We start from the raw sequence: 18,059 nt of genomic DNA on the forward strand, positions 1-18,059 counted from the left end.
GCAGAAAATTATTTCTGAAGTATGGAATCGTTATTTTGTTACATAATTTCCAAATTTGGACCTTTGCAAAGATTTATAACAATCTTCAAGAATTACTGTAATTAAAGGAGAATTTTCTACAAAGAGAATTAATCAGATCAAAGAAGCGTTTAAATGTAAATCATTAATCCCTGCATTACAGGAAATAGTGGCTATGTATAGTTCATTTAATTATACTTGGTTCAATTTTGTTTTCTCATTACATCAGAATTTATTCTGAATCAATTAGCAATTTCTTGTCTAATGTGACTTCTGTTTGCTTAATATAGCAGATATTTTCACTAGCATGTATTTATATATAAATAAAGGTTTATTAACGACTGCAGCGTTAATTAAACTGTGGGCTCTGCTGTCAATTAGCTGTGAATTTTGTTGCTCTGTGGATGCAGCACAGAAAGTCTGTGCTCTGAAAATGAGAGGTAGAGTGTCAAGTTTTTGAATGTATGAATTTATACAGTAGATTGGGGCTGTCACTTGCTGCCAGGGGACCAGGTGACATAGAAGACAACGTGGTTTTGGTTCCCTTATGGAAAAAAGTATATTATGTTCTCTAAGTCTGTAATGAGTAATTGGTAATGGAAATAGGAATCTTCCAAGCTGCAATAGGTTGGTAGCTGAAGGAAAGAAGGCCTAGGTGTTGTGTCAGGTTTTAGGATGTAGGGGTTTTGCATAAGTGGTTTGCAGATTTTGTAATGTCTTTGTGTAGGGTGAAGATAGGAAAAGATTTATTTTCTGTGATTTGGTTACAATATATATAAAATCATTATAGAATGCCATGTTGATTTTTTGAAGTTGTGTTTTAATACTTTGATATTAGATTAATATCTATACTCCCTTACCTGTTGTCAGCAGCACTAAAACTGACATTTTAATATTTTACTGATATTTTTATTTTACACTGCTGACAGTACATACATTTTTAGCTTAAAATTTTAGTAGTCAATTAAAAGAAACTAGTTTTGGGCTTCCCCTCTCCCCCTGCTCCTCCCTTTAATCGAAAGACTTGATTTTCATTCTGAAGCCAAATGTACTCTTACCTATCTAGTAGTAGCAGCGTCTGTGTTAAGTTTGGACTCAGCTAATCTTTTGGAATCTTTGAGTACTGGCTTGTAAGCCAAAGTGTAGCTGTCCAAGAGCACATCTGGCTTGCATAGTATTACCTCATTTGTATAAGGTAGTGCTCCCAGTTTCTCTTCATTGCCTTGTTTTCTGTTTGCTGGAAAGGGGAATTTGATACAGAGGCTGTGCTGGCAATAGAAAAAGCTTAAGGAACTTGAGTGTTTTCTTTCTTCCTGTGCTGAAATTCACATTTGAAGTCATGGGTTTGGTACATAGCCAGTAAATAATCAAATAAAAATAAGAAATTCTCAGCCAGCTGGGAGCTTGATAAATGTTTAGGCACAACCAGCTATTCTGTCAGGTTTGCTGCATACAAACAAAGGTAGAGTAATATTTATGTTGGTAAATTTCTTAAGATTACTGTTATTTCTTTCAATAAGTGAAATTACCTCTTCCTGGGAGGATTGTTGTGCTACTTATAACAAATGAATTGCTGTCAGAGTTCATGTGGATCAGCAGCTGTTTGCTGAGGAAGGCAAAACAACTTATTGGTTTGAACTGAGAGAGGAATGTTGTTTCCTGCCTTGTAATTTAGGTATTTTCAACCCGCACTAGATGGGAGGAGATAAATCTTAACAATACTCTCATCTGAGGAGTTTGTAAGAAATGGGATTTGCAATGTGTTTGCTTTGCTTCTATTTACACCTGTAAGAGAACAGTGTGGGAAGAACAGTATTTTGTTCTCAGTATTTGTTATTAAACGTGCTGCTTGCATAGGGAAATAAAGACATTTGGAAATGGGCAGCCCTGGGTTAATTAAATCCATCTGCTGTCTGACTAATGATAGTAATATTGTAGCCAGGAAATCTCTTACGCTGAAAGATTTGATAAAGCACCCAAAGTTTTCTAATAAAGCGCTCTTAAAGCCAGCAAGAAGTCATGGAACTGGAGAGAAAACCAGTGACTCCTAGAGAGTAACTCAGTATTGGAAGGCGATGCTTCATGCAGGAATGTCCCAGAAGGATATAAGAGCCTCATTTGTTGTTCCCTGAGATTCAAAATTATAACTGGCAGGAACAGTAAAACTTGTTTGCATCTCATCCTACATGAAGTTGTGGTTTATGGGGTTATTTTAAATGTCCATTTCCATGCCTGCAAACAGACTGGGTACAAATGTTCATTAGGAAAGAAGCTACACAGGTGCAAAAATGAGCTTTCAGAAGCATGGTGATGGCAGCTGAAAGAAGACAGACTATTGCTTAGTATTGGCTGGCAATCTGATCCTATAGAGAGTAATACCTCTTTCTAAAGAGAAATATATCTCATACAGCAAGTATGATGGTTGCTTTTTATTTGCACTGCTCTAAGTAATATCATGAGGGGGAAAAGAGTATTACGACTTACTTCATGCATTACTCTTTGAATTGGTCATAGGTGCTCTTTCATATTGTTTGACCAATGATTTTTGTAGCTCTGAGTTAGGTTTTGGTAACTTCCTAATTCATGGTTCCTGGAAAAGAAAACTGAACACATAGTTTGAGTTTACTGCAATAATTATTTGATTAATTTGCATTTCATGTCCTCAAGCACTTGTACAAAACAGGGTGGGGGGGGGGGGGGGTAAACTTGAGACATTTGTGGAGACCTGAGTGCTTTTAAAGCAAGGCAGATATAATGAGTGTCAGATGAAGAATAGTTTATTCCACATTGATTTGACAGATGGATAAAGCAAAACTCTCAGAGATTAACATTGTTGTTCAATTTAATGTTTAAAGCATACAAAAAAGAATGGCTTAGGAGAATTGAACATGGAGGGTGGGTTTGAGTGATCTGCATTGGAGGAACTTGTTTAGGCTTCCTTCATAGCAAATTGAAGTTGCTCTAGTATGTGATTTATCACAGCTTAAAGCAGGAATTTAAAATAGGTCAGATGAATCCCTCTCTGAAACGTCTGTTTTTCTGCTCTGCATTTAAAGTGACCATCTCAGATATGGACAGCAGGAGTTTGATTAAATGAACACCTTTCTCACTGTCACATTTTAAGACCCAAGTTAATTATTGCTTTTTGTAGATGCTAAGGACAATTTGTTAAATAACACATTTCAGAAAGTGTTTCTTTATACAGTTGTGCCAGTTTGAGTGTAGAAATTTACAACGTGTTTCTAAACACGTGTGTCACATGTTAGTATCTTGAAAATGTGGCCTGAAGCATAAATCTGCCATGTATGCTTTCTAGTTCTGCTTCTCTCTCGTGCTGTTTTGGCTAGCAGGGGGTGGGAACAGGCACCCCCCCTCCTCACACACAGTGCAGGAGCTGAGCACAGGCTGAATGCTGTGACTTGCTTTGCTCTGCAGAGATGTGTATTCACTGGAGAGCTTAGCCTTGAAAGTGCAGAATACACAAGTGAGTTTGAAAATAGTAATTGGCCTCGTTTATAACATTTTCTGCCAGCCAATTTAGCTTATCAAACATTCAAGTGAAGAAAAAGAGAAAGGTTTGTACTTCCCTTGTGTCCTATAATAAACTTGCTTCTACTAGTAAGCATTGTAGGGTATACTAGGAGTTCACAGAGACTTCCTAGTAGGTGAAGTAGCAGATGTGTGTTTTGTGGAATCACCTGTAATTGCACAGTAGCCATAGTTACCAGGTTAAAGAAATCATGTCCTGATGACTAACAGAAATAGATCGCAGCAGACTGGTTTGCCTTCAAGTTGCTTAGTAGCAAACTATTCAAGAAAATAAGTTTGTGAGGTCTGAGAACATATGAATAACAAACATCAACCCTTTGCTGAACTGACACAGTCAGCTTTTTCAAATCCTTGTTTTGATAAAAAAAAATCACATTATTGTTTTTAAAGTTTGGGTTTGTGAGTATTTAGTTTGAGAATTGGGTGCCAACCACATATTTGCAACAAAACTATTTAATTAAAGTAGCTAAAATTTTGAATGAATATTGCTAATATTTTCATTTTGATTTAGTACTGGACAAAGTTAAGTAGAAACATAGACTTTTCACATTCAATGAAAGTTGTATTCCCTGCATTTGAAATCTAACACTTAGAATAACTTAATGGAAGTCTATGTTTTCTTTTAGATGCTCTAGCACTTATAAAGAAATCACAGAAGCGTAGATGAACTCAAGTGGGAAGGACAGAACAGGTTTTAAGGGCAAATGTATGTTTGCACTGTTGTTGGTGGAGCCATTTCAGATGTTTCTAGTATGTATAAAATCATAAAATCATTTAGGTTGGAAAAGACCTCTAAGATCATCTAGTTCAACTAGTAATATATTGCTTGGAAGCATCAAAAGTACCTGAGTACATTTCCAAAAGGGAGTGCAGATGCTGAGGAGATTAAGTCCTGTTGATTTCAATGTAAAGGACAAAAGATTTAATTTTTCAAGTTTCCACATGGTTTAGAAACCCAGACTCCACAGGGTTTTGTTAGATTTAAGGCCCAGTGTGTTACTCTCTCTCTGTGAATTATGAACTATGTATTCTGTATTTAACTTGCACATAAGTCCTATAATGTCTGTATATTACTATGTAGAATAAGATTTTTTGGCAACATATTTTTTCCCTAGAGTAGGGATGCATTTACACCTGGTCTTTTGCACCAGAGAAGCTTTCCTAGTGATCCTGGTTGGGCCAGTGTGATAGGCACTTAAGTTTTAAAGGCTGAGCATATGAAGACTAAAACCATCTGATCTTTCCTTTTGTATGCCTAGCTTACAAATTCACAGCCACGACATTGTACTCAGTAGGTCTGCTCACCCTGTCTTGCAGAATAACCAACCATGACTACAGAATCGGGATCAGACTCCGAGTCCAAGGATAAAGAGCAGGATCAGGAGGAGAGCCCTGCACAGGAAGGGGCGGCGGAGACCCAGCCTCAGGAGCAGCAGCCGCAGCCGCCGCAGCAGCCGAGCGAGGAGCCCCAGACCGCGCTCGAGCAGTTCTCGGCTGTGGCAGCGCACAGCACGCCCGTGAGAAAGGAGCAGGTAAGGCAGCCCACGTACACACACTCACTGCACGCCACTGGCTGAGTATCCACCTCCTGCTCCCGGGGAATAACCAGCCTGGCGCGTGTGGAGTGCAAATGTATGTTCAGGTACGCGTGGAAGGGTGTTTGATGGGATGCTGTAGATCTGGGCTGGTTGGTCCTTCGCGTTTAAAGGAAAATAGTTCTCACGCAGAATGTTTCCAAATTCACGGCAGGTATTTCTGCCCCCGGTGCTTGAACAGGAGGGCAGTCTCATTAACTAAGCAGGAAACATCTTCGACCTTGTGTTTGCATTAGATAGCAAACAGTGTCAGTTTTTATGAAGCTGAAAATGTTTTCAGAGTTCATTTCTTTTGACACCTGCTGAACACTGATTTCATGCTTGCTTGTCTGATGTGTGAGCCATGAAGAATCTGTGGTCCCTTAAGTTTCTCGTGGGTCTGAAATGACTGCATTATAATTACTTGAGCTATTCATGTAATAGGTTTCAGAAGAGCTATTGCGTGCTTTTCCATTTAGTTCATTGTTGCCCTTATTAAATTTCCAGAAGCTGCTTTCTTCTTTCCGTTAATAATTTCCAGTCAATAGGATTAACAGGCATTTTTCTTCATGGGTAAGTGACACACAATTAATGAGGTACCTGCAAATCTCTTCCTTTAGCTTCGTAAGGTTATGACCCTCATCTGATTACATTTACCTTTGGAGAGTGGAATAAGCCAGTCTAGCTCCTCCTCTTCTCCATCCTTGTAAAAAATCTCGCTGTTTGAAGTGGGCTCCTGTTCTTTTACTTGGTAGGGGTAGACAATGCTGGCAAAGCAATTTTGATCTCTCAAATAGATCAGAAGTTTCCTGGAATTAGTCTGGGAAAAAGAAGCAAAGCTTCTCCAGAAGAGATGGGTGTTGAATAAACCGATCATTGATTAAAAGTGTAATTCTATCAGTTTTAGGCATAAGTATTATTATTTATATAGATATTTTTCCTGACATCTTCAGTAATCTTTCTACCTCAAGTTTCTTTTCAAATTAAAAATGTAAAACAAATAAACAACAGCAAAGCAACAAAAAACTCCAAACAACAAAATAAGCCTAACTCCAAAATAACCACCCCCACAAAGAAACCCCAGAATAATTTAGACACCAAGCCTGTCCACATGTGTTCAGAGGTGTGGGGTGCTCTCATGTGCTGCATGATCCCAAAGATCACCAGTGAGCTGATTTCTGTAGAAGGCGAGATAGGAGAACTGGGTTAGTGAAAGGGATATGTGACACCTTCCTGCTGAGATTACCAGACTGAATCCAAATGTCCATGCATTAAGCAGACTGCCAAGTCCAGCTGCACTGATCAGCCCAGTGTATTTCATAGTGCCTTAAGTGTCTGTGTCTCAGCAAAGGAACATTTAAATGCAGCACTAAGAGACAAAGCTGTTTGCAACAGTGTCATTAAAATGCCAGAAACTGAAGGATCTTCTTCTCTCTCTTGCTGTCCATAACTGCAGTGAGAGAGTGAATTTTTTTTGTCTTTCTTGTATGAGAGAACCTTGGGAAGGAAGATTTAAGTTACCAATCCATGACAGTAGCTTTTCTTTGTCATCCTATGCACATAAAGCCCCCCAACATTTTAATGTAGCTGAATAACCTTCTCATATTGAGACTAACAGGTATTAGAGAAATGAGTCGTTCCTATGAGGTGTAATAATGCAACATCACTTTCTGCCTGCCTTCCTGTCTCTTTGAAAAAGAGAAGGTGGCATTACACAAGGTTGGGCACCAAAGTTTCTAAACAACTGCCATAAGTAGATGGGATTAATGTGTTTTGCAGGTGTGGCAATCACTTCATACCTCAGTAAGAAGCTGCAGAGCATCCAAGATCTTTATTGCTGAATCCCGTGACTCCAGAGGCCTCCTTTGAGAGGAGGTCCAGATTTAGAAGGGCTTGAACATAGTGTGTCATACATGAGAGAGATTATGCTCAAAAATTGCAAACCCTGAAGCAACTTGTGCTGCAATAGAATTTTGGCCAGAGCACTTTAAAAATACTGCAAAAACAGGACACAAAAACTACAATTGGAAAAAAAAAAAAAAAAGCAGTGCAGAAATACCTTGGAGAAGAATTTAGGAGAAAAATAATCTATGCTTGCAGAGTGAAAAATAATTCACTGTGTACATGGGTCTTCCACTGGCTTTTTTTTTTTTTTCTTGGATTCCAGGATGTCAGGTTTCTTTAGGAAGAAGAGACTTAATACAGTCTGAAAGTACCTCAATGCCTGAACATGTCAGCATAGTTTGGGGGAATCTTCTCTAATAGTTCTTGGCACGTTTTGTTCTCCAGAAAAATGAGAGGAAAAGCTTTTGTATGATTTAACCTAGACGCATTCCCCTGATCTTAATGTAGATGGGAACCTTAACAAAAAAGTAACCTCAATAATATTTTTTAATATTTATAAATAAGCAAAACTCTGCAGTAGTCTTGATCTACTGACAGTCTTTATGAAGGAAAATAATGAAAAGTCCATTGGGATTCACATAAATTGCTTGCAGGCTGAGTATGGTTCTAAGGTTTAAATGGATGAGGGGTGTCCTTGTTGTGGATTTTTTTCTCAAGCAGCTTTTCTGTTTTCTTGAAAGAGATTAGTTCTATGCTGGGGTATTTTTTGGTTGTTTTTTGTTGGAGCACAGGGCTAACCCTCATATGAGAAATGTAATGAGCCACTAAGGGTAAGACAGTGCATTTTTCCCCATCACTGGAATTGCCTTTTACCAACATGTATGCATGTGCACCTTTCCTGGCAGATTTATTTTGACAAAACATTCAGAAATCATCACAGCCCCTCTGCCCACCAGCAGCAGTGCAGCTCTGCACAGAGGCCCAAGCAGGAGGCATCTTCAGTGTTGTTTATTTCTCCTTGCACAAGGCTGGACCAGTTGCCAGCTGGCTGCAGATGTGGTAGAAGGCTAGCTGGCTTCAAGCCTTGCTGTGAGCCCAGGGGGTCTCTCCCTCTTCATCACAGCTGCTGTGAGTGTTAAATGCTCAGCAAACAGTTGATCCACTTGCAGACACTGTGCTTTCATCTCCCACCAGTTTTCAAGATATGTGAGGACCTTGACATCCAGGTACAGAGCTGGTGTCCAGCTTGGGTTTGTAGGGAAGGAGGAATTCCTCTTGTGCTGGAGCTAGATGGGGGAAGAGATGGCTGGTGCTAGGCTGCTCCTGAGGAAGAACATTCATGGCCCAGGAGATGCAATAGATTTTGAAAGCAGCTCTTGCTTTTTTATCTTTTAAGCCACACTCTTTTCCAAATTCCCCATCCAGGAATGCCCAGGAGGCCATTGCTATGTCCTCCTTGAAGGGAGAGGAGGACTGTGAGGTCTTGCCACACCTCTTTGGAATTTGCTGGGCTTTGGTGGCAGCTAACACTGTAGGGATCACAGCCAGCTCCAAGTTGTCCTTTGCCCCATTGTCAGAAGGCAGAGGAGAAACTTAAAGCTTATATATATGAAATCACTCAGGGACAGTACCCTGTGATTAGAAGTACAGTGTTGTTTCAGGTTATATGATGCAACATTGTTCTGGTCTCAAAGCAGCTTAAAGCCTTTGGATGGATTTGCTCCATTCTCATGAAGGTTTATTATATACAATGAATGGAAACAGACTTGCGGGATTAATTTAAAATATATTTCCAGTAATGCTTGTTGCTTATTACACTGAAATAATTCAGAGCCAGAGCAGGTTGGGGTTTTTTTTTGCCTTGTAGAGAGATAACAGAAAGATGTTTTTATTTAACTTAAGCTTTAGCTGAGGTATTACTGCACTCCTGTTGAGGTTTTGTTTGTAGTCTATCAGGGATATAACTGATGAGAAGGGTAATGACTGCAGCACAGTGCTGTTGCTAGGAAGGGTGAAATGCTGTACAGCTCTTTTGGCTTTCATCTAGAGCTGTGGAGAGGGCTGGGGGCTGTGCTGCAACACTGGAAATTCAAATGGCCTGACCCTCAGATAAACCCAAGCAAAAGCAGCCAGGGTCGTTTACTTCTTGCCCCTCTTCCCCCCCATATATTTGTCTTCCAAATAGCACCTACTTCTCTCCAGCTTAAGAGACTTTCTTGGCATCAGCAGAGAGTAAAATTCATCCTCTCATCCTGTCCATTTAGCCAGCTGGCTGCACATTAAAGTTGTTTGGCCCCTGACTTTTGTCATGTTTTCTTAACCCTTTGCTTGGGTGCTTGAGGAGCCTTTCACTCTCCCAGGGATGTCAGCATCCCCCTATGAATTCACACTGTTCAGAGGGGATCCATGCTCTCATTCAGGGACTGTTTTCCCACTGACAGCAAAATTAGTGCAAACTTGATGGTGTTTTTCTATTCTGTAAGACACCATGGAAACATCGTATTATTTAACAGGTACAGGACTTCAAAGTAATATCAAGAAAGTGTAGGAGTATCTGTTCATCAACAAAATTTACTGATTACTCAGTACTTCCAAAACACCAAAAAACAAGTAGAGGAAGTTCAAGTGGGATTTTGTACCTGTGGAAAAAGTAGAAGTCTTAAAATATTTTCATGAATGCCCCTCCTTCATGGGTATTCTGTACATTTCGGAGGGAGAAGGGAGGGCTGGAAGGAATATGGGAAATCTTTTCAGTAAAGACTCTGTCCTACATCAGGGGCTTTCTTGTCCAAGCCCCCAAAAAAGGTTCACTTAAATGCTTGGGTGCAGCATGTACAGTGAATTAGAGGGCATGATTGGTTTATCTTATTTCAAAAAGTATCTTTCTTTTCTCTTTATAGGCTACAGAGAAAGAACAGGAGTTTGCTGCTGCGAGTGCAAAACAATTGGAATATCAGCAGCTAGAGGACGACAAGCTCTCTCAAAAATCTTCATCTAGCAAACTTTCCAAGTCTCCTCTAAAGATCGTCAAGAAACCGAAAAATATGCAATGCAAAGTGACGCTCCTGGATGGATCGGAATATGCGTGTGAAGTAGAGGTAAATGGCTTTTGGTCATCTTTTTTTTTCCTCATCCTGTCAGGAGATAAATGGTGAAAATTATATTTCTAATTTAAGAAAAAGGATGAATGGCATGATATTTCACCAGTGCCAAGCACAGAGGTACTTTCATTGTTTTCTCTGGAGGTTTTTGAAGATGATGCACAGATTTGAGCTAGGTGAGGGATTCTGAGCACTCCCTGAAACAGCCAGAGACTATGGAATAATTTTCTGTGGGCACAAGCCACAGCAGAATGCAGAAAACAAAGTATGGGCAACAAAGCCCATAAACAAATAATCTTGATCTCACTGGGCTTTTCTTTTCCTTGGTACTTCACTGAGTTGAGTCTTCCATTGAGTCATTGTCCATACAGAAATTCTGACTATTGTGAGATTACTGTGGGCATGAGAGACACGCTGGGCAAGTGGGGAAAATGTCAAGCACAAACAGCAGTGAGAATGGAGAGTTTTGTGTGCTTTTCCATGATGTCTGTGAATCACAACTGTGTTTGAATGTTACTGGCAAAAAGATGCTGTGATTTTTCTGTAAGGAGGCTTGCCTTCCCTTCTGGGACTCTGAGAGGAACCTACTTTTGGGAGGGATGGTCTTCGCTGTCACTTAAAAGCCAGTCTGTGCCTGTGGGCAGACCCATACTAAGAGGATGCCTTCAACTCCTGAAGGCCCCAGAAAAGCAAAAAGTGAGCACATTTAGCATCTCAGAGTAAGCATGAGAACATTCAGAATCTCAGGGTGGACCCTTTCTCCATTCAGTCATTGTCATCAAGTTGATTTTTGGGCACTGGACCAGCCTGTCCTGTTTTAGGTCAGAAGGTCATGCACACAAGACAAGGCTGAGCCTGACCAAGCAGAGGCTGCAGGGGAAGGATGAGTCTTGGAGGGCCTGGCTAAGCCAGCCATCCTTTGGGTAACTGCTGAACTCCATGGAGAAGAAAAGCCACCTGGGGAGAACAGGAGAGTATAAAGGAAGAGATGAAATAGCCTGCAGGCTTGAAAGGGAAATCCACAGGAGCATGGAAAAGGAGAAAGAATGGAGAAAAGGAGTACCTGATTGGGAGCCAAAACATGGCATCTTTACAATCATGTTGTACACAGCCCCCTTGTCCTTCAGCTGCTCTCATTTTAGGTGCTTTGGAGAGTGGCAGGTAAGGAAAAACCTTATGTTTTAGTCAAGCCTGACATTACAGTTTGGGTCAAATGTTGTCATGCTAGGAGTGAGCTGCAAACAGAAGCTGGTATTTTACTACTGTTATGGCAAATTGGCTGTCCATGGGGCTGAGTATCTTTTAATTTCACTGGCCAAGTCCCATGTTGTTTCCTTCAGCCTAGGACTGGCTATCTGGACACATCCTTTGTGACTATTAAATGGTCATTTCTTGACCTGCAGTCTCTCAGGTCACTCAGGGATAGTGTGGGAGCCATTAAGCTGGGGGAATGACTCATTCCGGCTTTAATGGAAAGAGTCAACTCATTTCAGCTTTTGCCACTTGCTTGTAAAATGTGAGTCACTTTTTGGAATACAATCAAGCAAATCTTACCAAATAAGATTTCTATGGAAATCTTGTCTAGCAGGCTGAGCTTTATCAGAATCTAAGATGGAGCAGAAAGGGAGATTTGTTGTGTTAGATTTCCACTTATGCAAAAAAAATGCTGTTAATAATACTTTTTATAGGAAGTTTCACTCTTTCACTAAACTTGAGTTTTCTTGAAGCATAAAAATGCTGGCATATGGAAGCCATCCTGTTTTATTGCTTGTCAGATTTCTCCCTCTGCTTTGCAAGTTCTGAATAGCTCTTGAATAATGTCCAATAGAGGTTTTGTATGAATTTTTTCTACTTACATTGCTGAAATATTTTCAAGTTGTATTGACTGTCATCAGTAATCATTTTATCTGCTTCTAAGATGATCAGGCTTCCCGGGCAGAATGTAATACTGATGAGAAGAGAGCTCCTAAAAGGATTTTCAAATGATGAAGATGTAAAACTATGATGATGAGTTAGACCATGGGGTACACTGAAACAAAGTTAGTTAGGAGGAACAAATATTTCATGGCATGAGTGCAGCTGGAGGGGTGATACAACTTACGTGCTTTAAACGGTGTGATTCGGACTTTCCATCTATATTGTTGATAGAACTGCAGGTGCTTCTGTGGCACAGCCCACTCTATCCCATGAGAATTCTTGGTAGATCCAAAGGAAGTCCACTTCCTACATGCATAAAGTTTAGCTACAGTAAAAGGATGCTGAGTCCAGCCAAGACAAATGATGTGACTTTCACTGTGCTTTTTCTCCAGAGGAGTAAAAAAGTATTCACACAGGTAGGTAGGAGGGCAGGGAAGCTGAGGGTCAGTCTCAGGAGACATCTCCAGGAAATGGTGTAGGAGGCTGAAGTTGAAGTTCTACAGAAGTTTTGGGTAATAAAGTTCTGTGTCAGTTACACAGAAACTCAATGCTGCAGCATGAGAAACAATCCATCATATTTCCAAAAAATGCTGTCGTATTTTAAGGATCACCTTCAAGTGAACTCACTGTATCAATTTAAATGGGGGGGAAATGTATGTATGCACAAGCATACATACATACATACCTACATACATACATACATACAGATAAATATGTATATGTGTTATTCTCTGTCAGCAGCACACAAAGCCATGAAGTTTTACAGAATCACAGATTATTATGAGTTGGAAGGGACCCAAAAGGATCATTAAGTCCAGCTCCTAAGTGAATGGCCAATACAGGGATTGAACCCACCCCCTTGGTGTTATTATCACTATTCTGTTAACAAGTGAGCTAATCTCAGCTCTTTCTTTTATATATATATATATATATATATATATATATATATATATAACATATAAAGTATACTAAGGTGCCCAACAAATTATGGAGGTCAGTAAATTGCACAAGACTAATTCTTTAAAAGAAAAGTGGGAGGGACAGGCAACATGGCAATCAGGTATTTAATGCTTCCATTCCTTGTGTTCAACCCACATAACTGCATCTTTCAGAGTGGACAGTGACCCAAGGTAGGGATGTGACAATTTTTAAATGTGAGTCAGAAATGTCATCTGTGTTGTCAGTTCCTTTCTTTCTGCTCCATGTGTATCATGCTTCTACCTGCTGAAGGCTACAAAGCAATGTAATCTAGAAGAACCAGAAACTTAGAAACCTAATTTTGAGCTAGAATAATAGTTCTGTCAGTGAATCTTGATTTGGATGCAGGCCAGGTATTTATCTCTCTAGAATTGCATTCCCTAGTCTGGGAATTGGGGATCATTATAGAATCCATCAGTTACTCCATAAAGTGCTTTGCAAATGACAAATGCTTTTTATGTATGTTAAATATTAATGTAATTTAAAGGAGCTTATTGCTCTCCAGTAGAGCACAACCTGCAGCTTATCAATTATGTGTTCATCCCACTAATGACCTGGCAGCCGATGTGGCACGTACTCACAGATTGAGACACTTCTGAGGCAAGTTGGGTTAATCCATTATGCCCTTGCTGTCCTTTGTTTCAGAAGCCCCTCTTTCTTATTCCATATTTAATGCTGATCATTTTCACTGTCTGCTGCTATATCATTCAGTCTCTCTCACATTCAGGGCTTTGCATTTGTGACACTGGGGGTTTTTTCATGTTGTATGAGATGTATGAGGGAAAGTGTAGTGGAGCTAACTTCAAAGCTGAGGTTAACAGGGGGTCATTTAATGTAGTCTCCATTCAGTGAAAGGATCTTAAGCAAATACCAGGTAAAAGCTTTCCCTTGAGGCCCTGCAGTCTTACTGCCTGTGTGCTCTATCTGTCCTGACCCAGAAAGTCTTTCATGCAGTAACACATTGCAAGCCAAAACCAGGTTAAGGAGGTAACCCAACCTGTTCATTCATCCTCCTCCAAAACCATAAACCACCAGTGTTGCCATCTGTACCCCCGGTGCTGCTCTTGTCCAGAAGCCTGCAGATGGTAGTGGCAGCCTTATTTCAGAGCAGGGTTTCCTTTCCAAGGTGGGATGGCCACCTGATGGTGCTTCCCCTTCCCAGGGAAAGCTGTTGGCTTTTGGAAAAGAGGTATTTTTACATTGACATTGTCCCCAGTCTGCCAAGACAAACAGCCTCAGGGCAGCTGTGTGTTTCTCCCATGTCATGAAGAGCCTGGAGATTTCTGATGGGCGTTGGATCACAGGAGTCCATGCAGTCCATTCAGAGGGACAAAGCCTGGGGTTTCCACCTAGATGTTCACCCCTGCTGGCAGTGGTTCTCCTTGGGTTGTTCATTGTGCTCTCCCAGACAGCATCATGCTCAGAAATGTTGATTGCCCAAGTGTCCAAGGCTAGAGCTGTGGCCAAAACTGCACTTGAAATTGTCTCTTTTAAGCAACCTAGACCTATGCTTTGCATTCATTCGTTTAAGAGCAAAGGAGAAAGCAAGATCCAAGATTGCAAATTAATTTCAGATAACCTAAAAAGGGCAAAGAACACACTAGTTCAAGTTTTTCCTAAGAAAACAAGCAAAAATAAGCTATTTCTGGGTTTCTTCAGCTTTAAGTAGGACCTTTCAAATGCTGTAGTACAATTACGTTTCTTCTAGGATTTATTTCCCTTCTTGTCCATATCTGCCCCATCTCAATTTTCTGTTATCTAGACCACTGCATATTAATTAAAAGATGCAAGTGGAACAAGCTGTCATGCTCTCCATTACACATAGCCTAATTTAAAGTGTCTTCCTAAAACAAGTCAGAATTTGTCTTTGTTGCTGCTCTAAATATATACATGCTGTCACTCACAATGTCAGGGCAGAAAGCTGTAACATAATCTGTCTAAATAAATGGTAAAATAATTAGATTTAATTTTGAAAGGCTCAGCTGTCTGAGGCCATTGGTAATTTATACTCTTTCATCATTCCTGTACCACTCAGACTTTCTTATCATGCAGGCCACCAGTGAATGAAAACAAATGTTTCCATGGCAGCCTGTCTGTGGCATCTCTGCAGCCCTACATCAAACAGCAAATTGACGTAGGATCCAGATAAGCTGCACAGCACATGGGGAAACAACATCTCACAAAGTGTTACTGTTAACCCCACTTCTCTGTGAGTGGGGGTCAGCTGAGGTGGGAGGGGACTGGTAAAAGTACACTGTATATGGGTATTTTTAACTCCAGTTTCCTCAGTCATGCTACCACTGCAACTTGGCAGTGGTTCAGTGTCCCATGCTGTAGCCACTGCTGCACCTTTGTAATGTACTTCTGGTGACTTCCTCCCTGGTGGACACCCCACTTAATGGATTTCCCCACATCCTCAGGTGACATCAGAGTAGCATGCTTGAGTTTAAATAGCAAGAAGTTTTCTTTTCATACATTTGAAACCAGGACTTGCAACATGGACCAAAGCAGACTGGAGTGAACTGGTCCCTGTCTGCCCTACACAAGTGTGGGCTGATAATCCTTTTTGAAGACAAAATGGACATGAAATAAATGGATTCTCTAACAGTTGAAGTATTGCTTTTCACATTAATTTCTCATTTTCCTGTTAAAAAGTGCAAGTACATGATGCATCCTTAAAAATAAGTCATTGAAGATTGTCTCAGGACAGGCTTGAAGGGTTGAGAACAAGCAGAATTATTTCTGCACTGCCACTTCTGCCAGCAATGAAGAAGGGCAGTGGCTGCCTGTGCTGCTTTTCCTGACCTGCAAGACTCCCTCTGGAGGAAAAATCCTCCTGTGTTTCTGTATGATAGAGGGGGAATGCATGGCCCCGTGGTCTCCCTCCCCACACGGTCCCAGCTAACCCTTCCCTGGGAGCTTCCGTGTGGACCCACAAGCCGCTTTTGCACGGGGAGTTTAATAACATCAAATTTCTCCTCGGTTTTGAGGTAGGTTTTAAGGTCAGGAAGGAAACCTTGTAATAAGATGCACTCTGCATTCTGAAGGATACAGTTTCAGTTACCCCCTGCACATTTTAATTGTTTAATGAATTCCACACAGTCTCTTGCAAATGGCTTTACATGCGAAACTGATTATTGAATGCAAGGGGAGTTTTTTTAATAAGTCTTTTCATTTGACCTACTCATTGCTTACACTTCACTTAATTTAATATGAAGACCTTTGTTTTGGGTCTTGTTTCTTCCCCAGGATATGTTTCAGTAAAAGTGCTGGGTTGAGAGGCATCATCCCTGTTACACAGCATGTTTTCTGTCCCCAGACCCTCTAATTAGGGCTGACTTGGATTAGCCAGGGGATTCACTTAAGATCTATGTTACCTGACACATGTCAGTAGGAGTCTGAGTGTTGCCTGAATATGTTTCAGCTGAATAAAGTTAATAAACAGTTCTACTGACTTGCTTTTTCCAAATACCGTAGGCCTCTTTTTATGAGTTAAAATAGTTGCCAATTCAAGAAGCATAATGATCTGGAAATCAGCACCATTGTCATAATGATCTCATTATGATCAACTGTGAGGCTGAGAAGAGAAAGGATTTTTTTTACTTCAGTTTGATAATTAAAACAAAAATAAATATGTTTGGGATCCCTTTTAGTGATTATGATTATTATTCTTATTTCACTGAAGCTAAAGAAATCTAAATCAAAACAAGTCAGGTTGAGCTAAGCCTTTTGGAAGTACCACAAGGCTGAGGAAGTGGGGCTGGAGCATTTCTACCTTGCCAGGGGAGGCTCAGGTCCCCCAACAGCTTCTTGTGGCTGGGAACATCTGCCCTGTGTGGTATTCAGGGGAAAGGTCTCTTGTAACCTTGGTAGGGAGACACCTAAACAACTAGACAGATATTTTCTCCAGTTCATATGCAAGTATTTTAGAGACTGAATGAGGAACCAAGAATTAAAACTAAGTCACCCCTTTAGATGGCCCAAGTGGACAGCAGGTGGGGCCTTAAATTACACATTTTGGCATAGCAGAGGACGTGGTCACAATCAAATACCAGAAGCTTAAAAGAAAAAAAAATGTACACATTTTCTCCAGATCTACGTTTTCTACATCTAATCCTCTTAAATAGTGCCTTTTGTTAATAGTTTCTGAAAATTATTTGTGCAGTGACATGTTGAGTTTGTCAGGCAAAAATACTCATTTTGATACCTTGGAGGTGCCAGCCATTTTTCATAACATTGAAAACTATTGTGAGCAGTCCACCTACATTGACAGATACTTTCAGCTGCTCTGAAACTGCATGTATTTTGGGAAAAAATGGTTAGCTGAGAACTTTCTACTGAAATAGTGCCTTTGGTTCCCTCCCCTTGGGGAACCAGCTGGACACTAGCCAGGCAACAGGACCTTGTTCTCCATCTGGCAAAGTTTTTGAAAACTAGGTTTGATCATGCACACTCAAACTGAGGTACTGCAAGGTTCCTTGCTGGTTCATCTGTTTGCAAGAGCCCAGGAGAAGATGATCTTCCACCTGCCTTTCACTCAGACTGAGAGATGTCTGTTGGCTCCAGGGGTCCTGTCCTTGGCACCATCCTTGCTGATGGCCTCACCAGGGTAAGACTACATCAGTCCCTTTGTGTTTGTCTTCTCCAGGCTTATTGCCTGGGGTGGTCTTGGCCCCAGAGAGCCTCCAGCTTCTTACTGGAGTGCCTTGTGCAGCCAGCACCCAACCTCTGCATGTATTTTTTTAGTGACTACTGGAATATAAATCAAAAAGAGTGGATGACTGGCTTTCTTTTCCCTTTTTCAAATGGACACTCAAAGCCTTCTGCTGTTTCTGTACGATGCATACATTCCTCTACCTCATGCCTAACCAACACAGTAGTTGCTGATTTTCATGTCGCTGCCCAGTCACACTCCTGCCAAGCCTCCCTGCATTTTGTCTTGTTTCCTTCTCTGTTTCTGTGTCAGTGAAGTGCCTGCTGCTTGTTCCAGTCCCAACCGAGCTGTCTAAATTCATCAATTCTGTTTCCAGTTGCTCCAATTTATAGGTGCTGTCCCCACGTTTACACTTAGAGTTGC

At 40.7% G+C, this 18,059-nt stretch overlaps 1 protein-coding gene across 16 annotated transcripts in view; it reads left to right on the forward strand.

Moving 5' to 3' along the window:
* The window catches only part of EPB41L3 (erythrocyte membrane protein band 4.1 like 3), a 136,109-nt gene that overhangs the window by 65,154 nt on the left and 52,896 nt on the right, over positions 1 to 18,059 (forward strand). For all 16 annotated transcript variants that reach the window (XM_059858488.1, XM_059858480.1, XM_059858585.1 and 13 more), the window contains exons 2-3: positions 4,885 to 5,099; positions 9,887 to 10,084. In XM_059858488.1, the coding sequence (XP_059714471.1) occupies positions 4,896 to 5,099; positions 9,887 to 10,084 (402 nt within the window). In that variant the 5' untranslated portion in view covers positions 4,885 to 4,895. The remainder of the gene's footprint in view (positions 1 to 4,884; positions 5,100 to 9,886; positions 10,085 to 18,059) is intronic.

This window comes from Haemorhous mexicanus, chromosome 1 (genome assembly GCF_027477595.1).
Source record: "Haemorhous mexicanus isolate bHaeMex1 chromosome 1, bHaeMex1.pri, whole genome shotgun sequence".
Lineage (NCBI taxonomy): Eukaryota > Metazoa > Chordata > Aves > Passeriformes > Fringillidae > Haemorhous > Haemorhous mexicanus.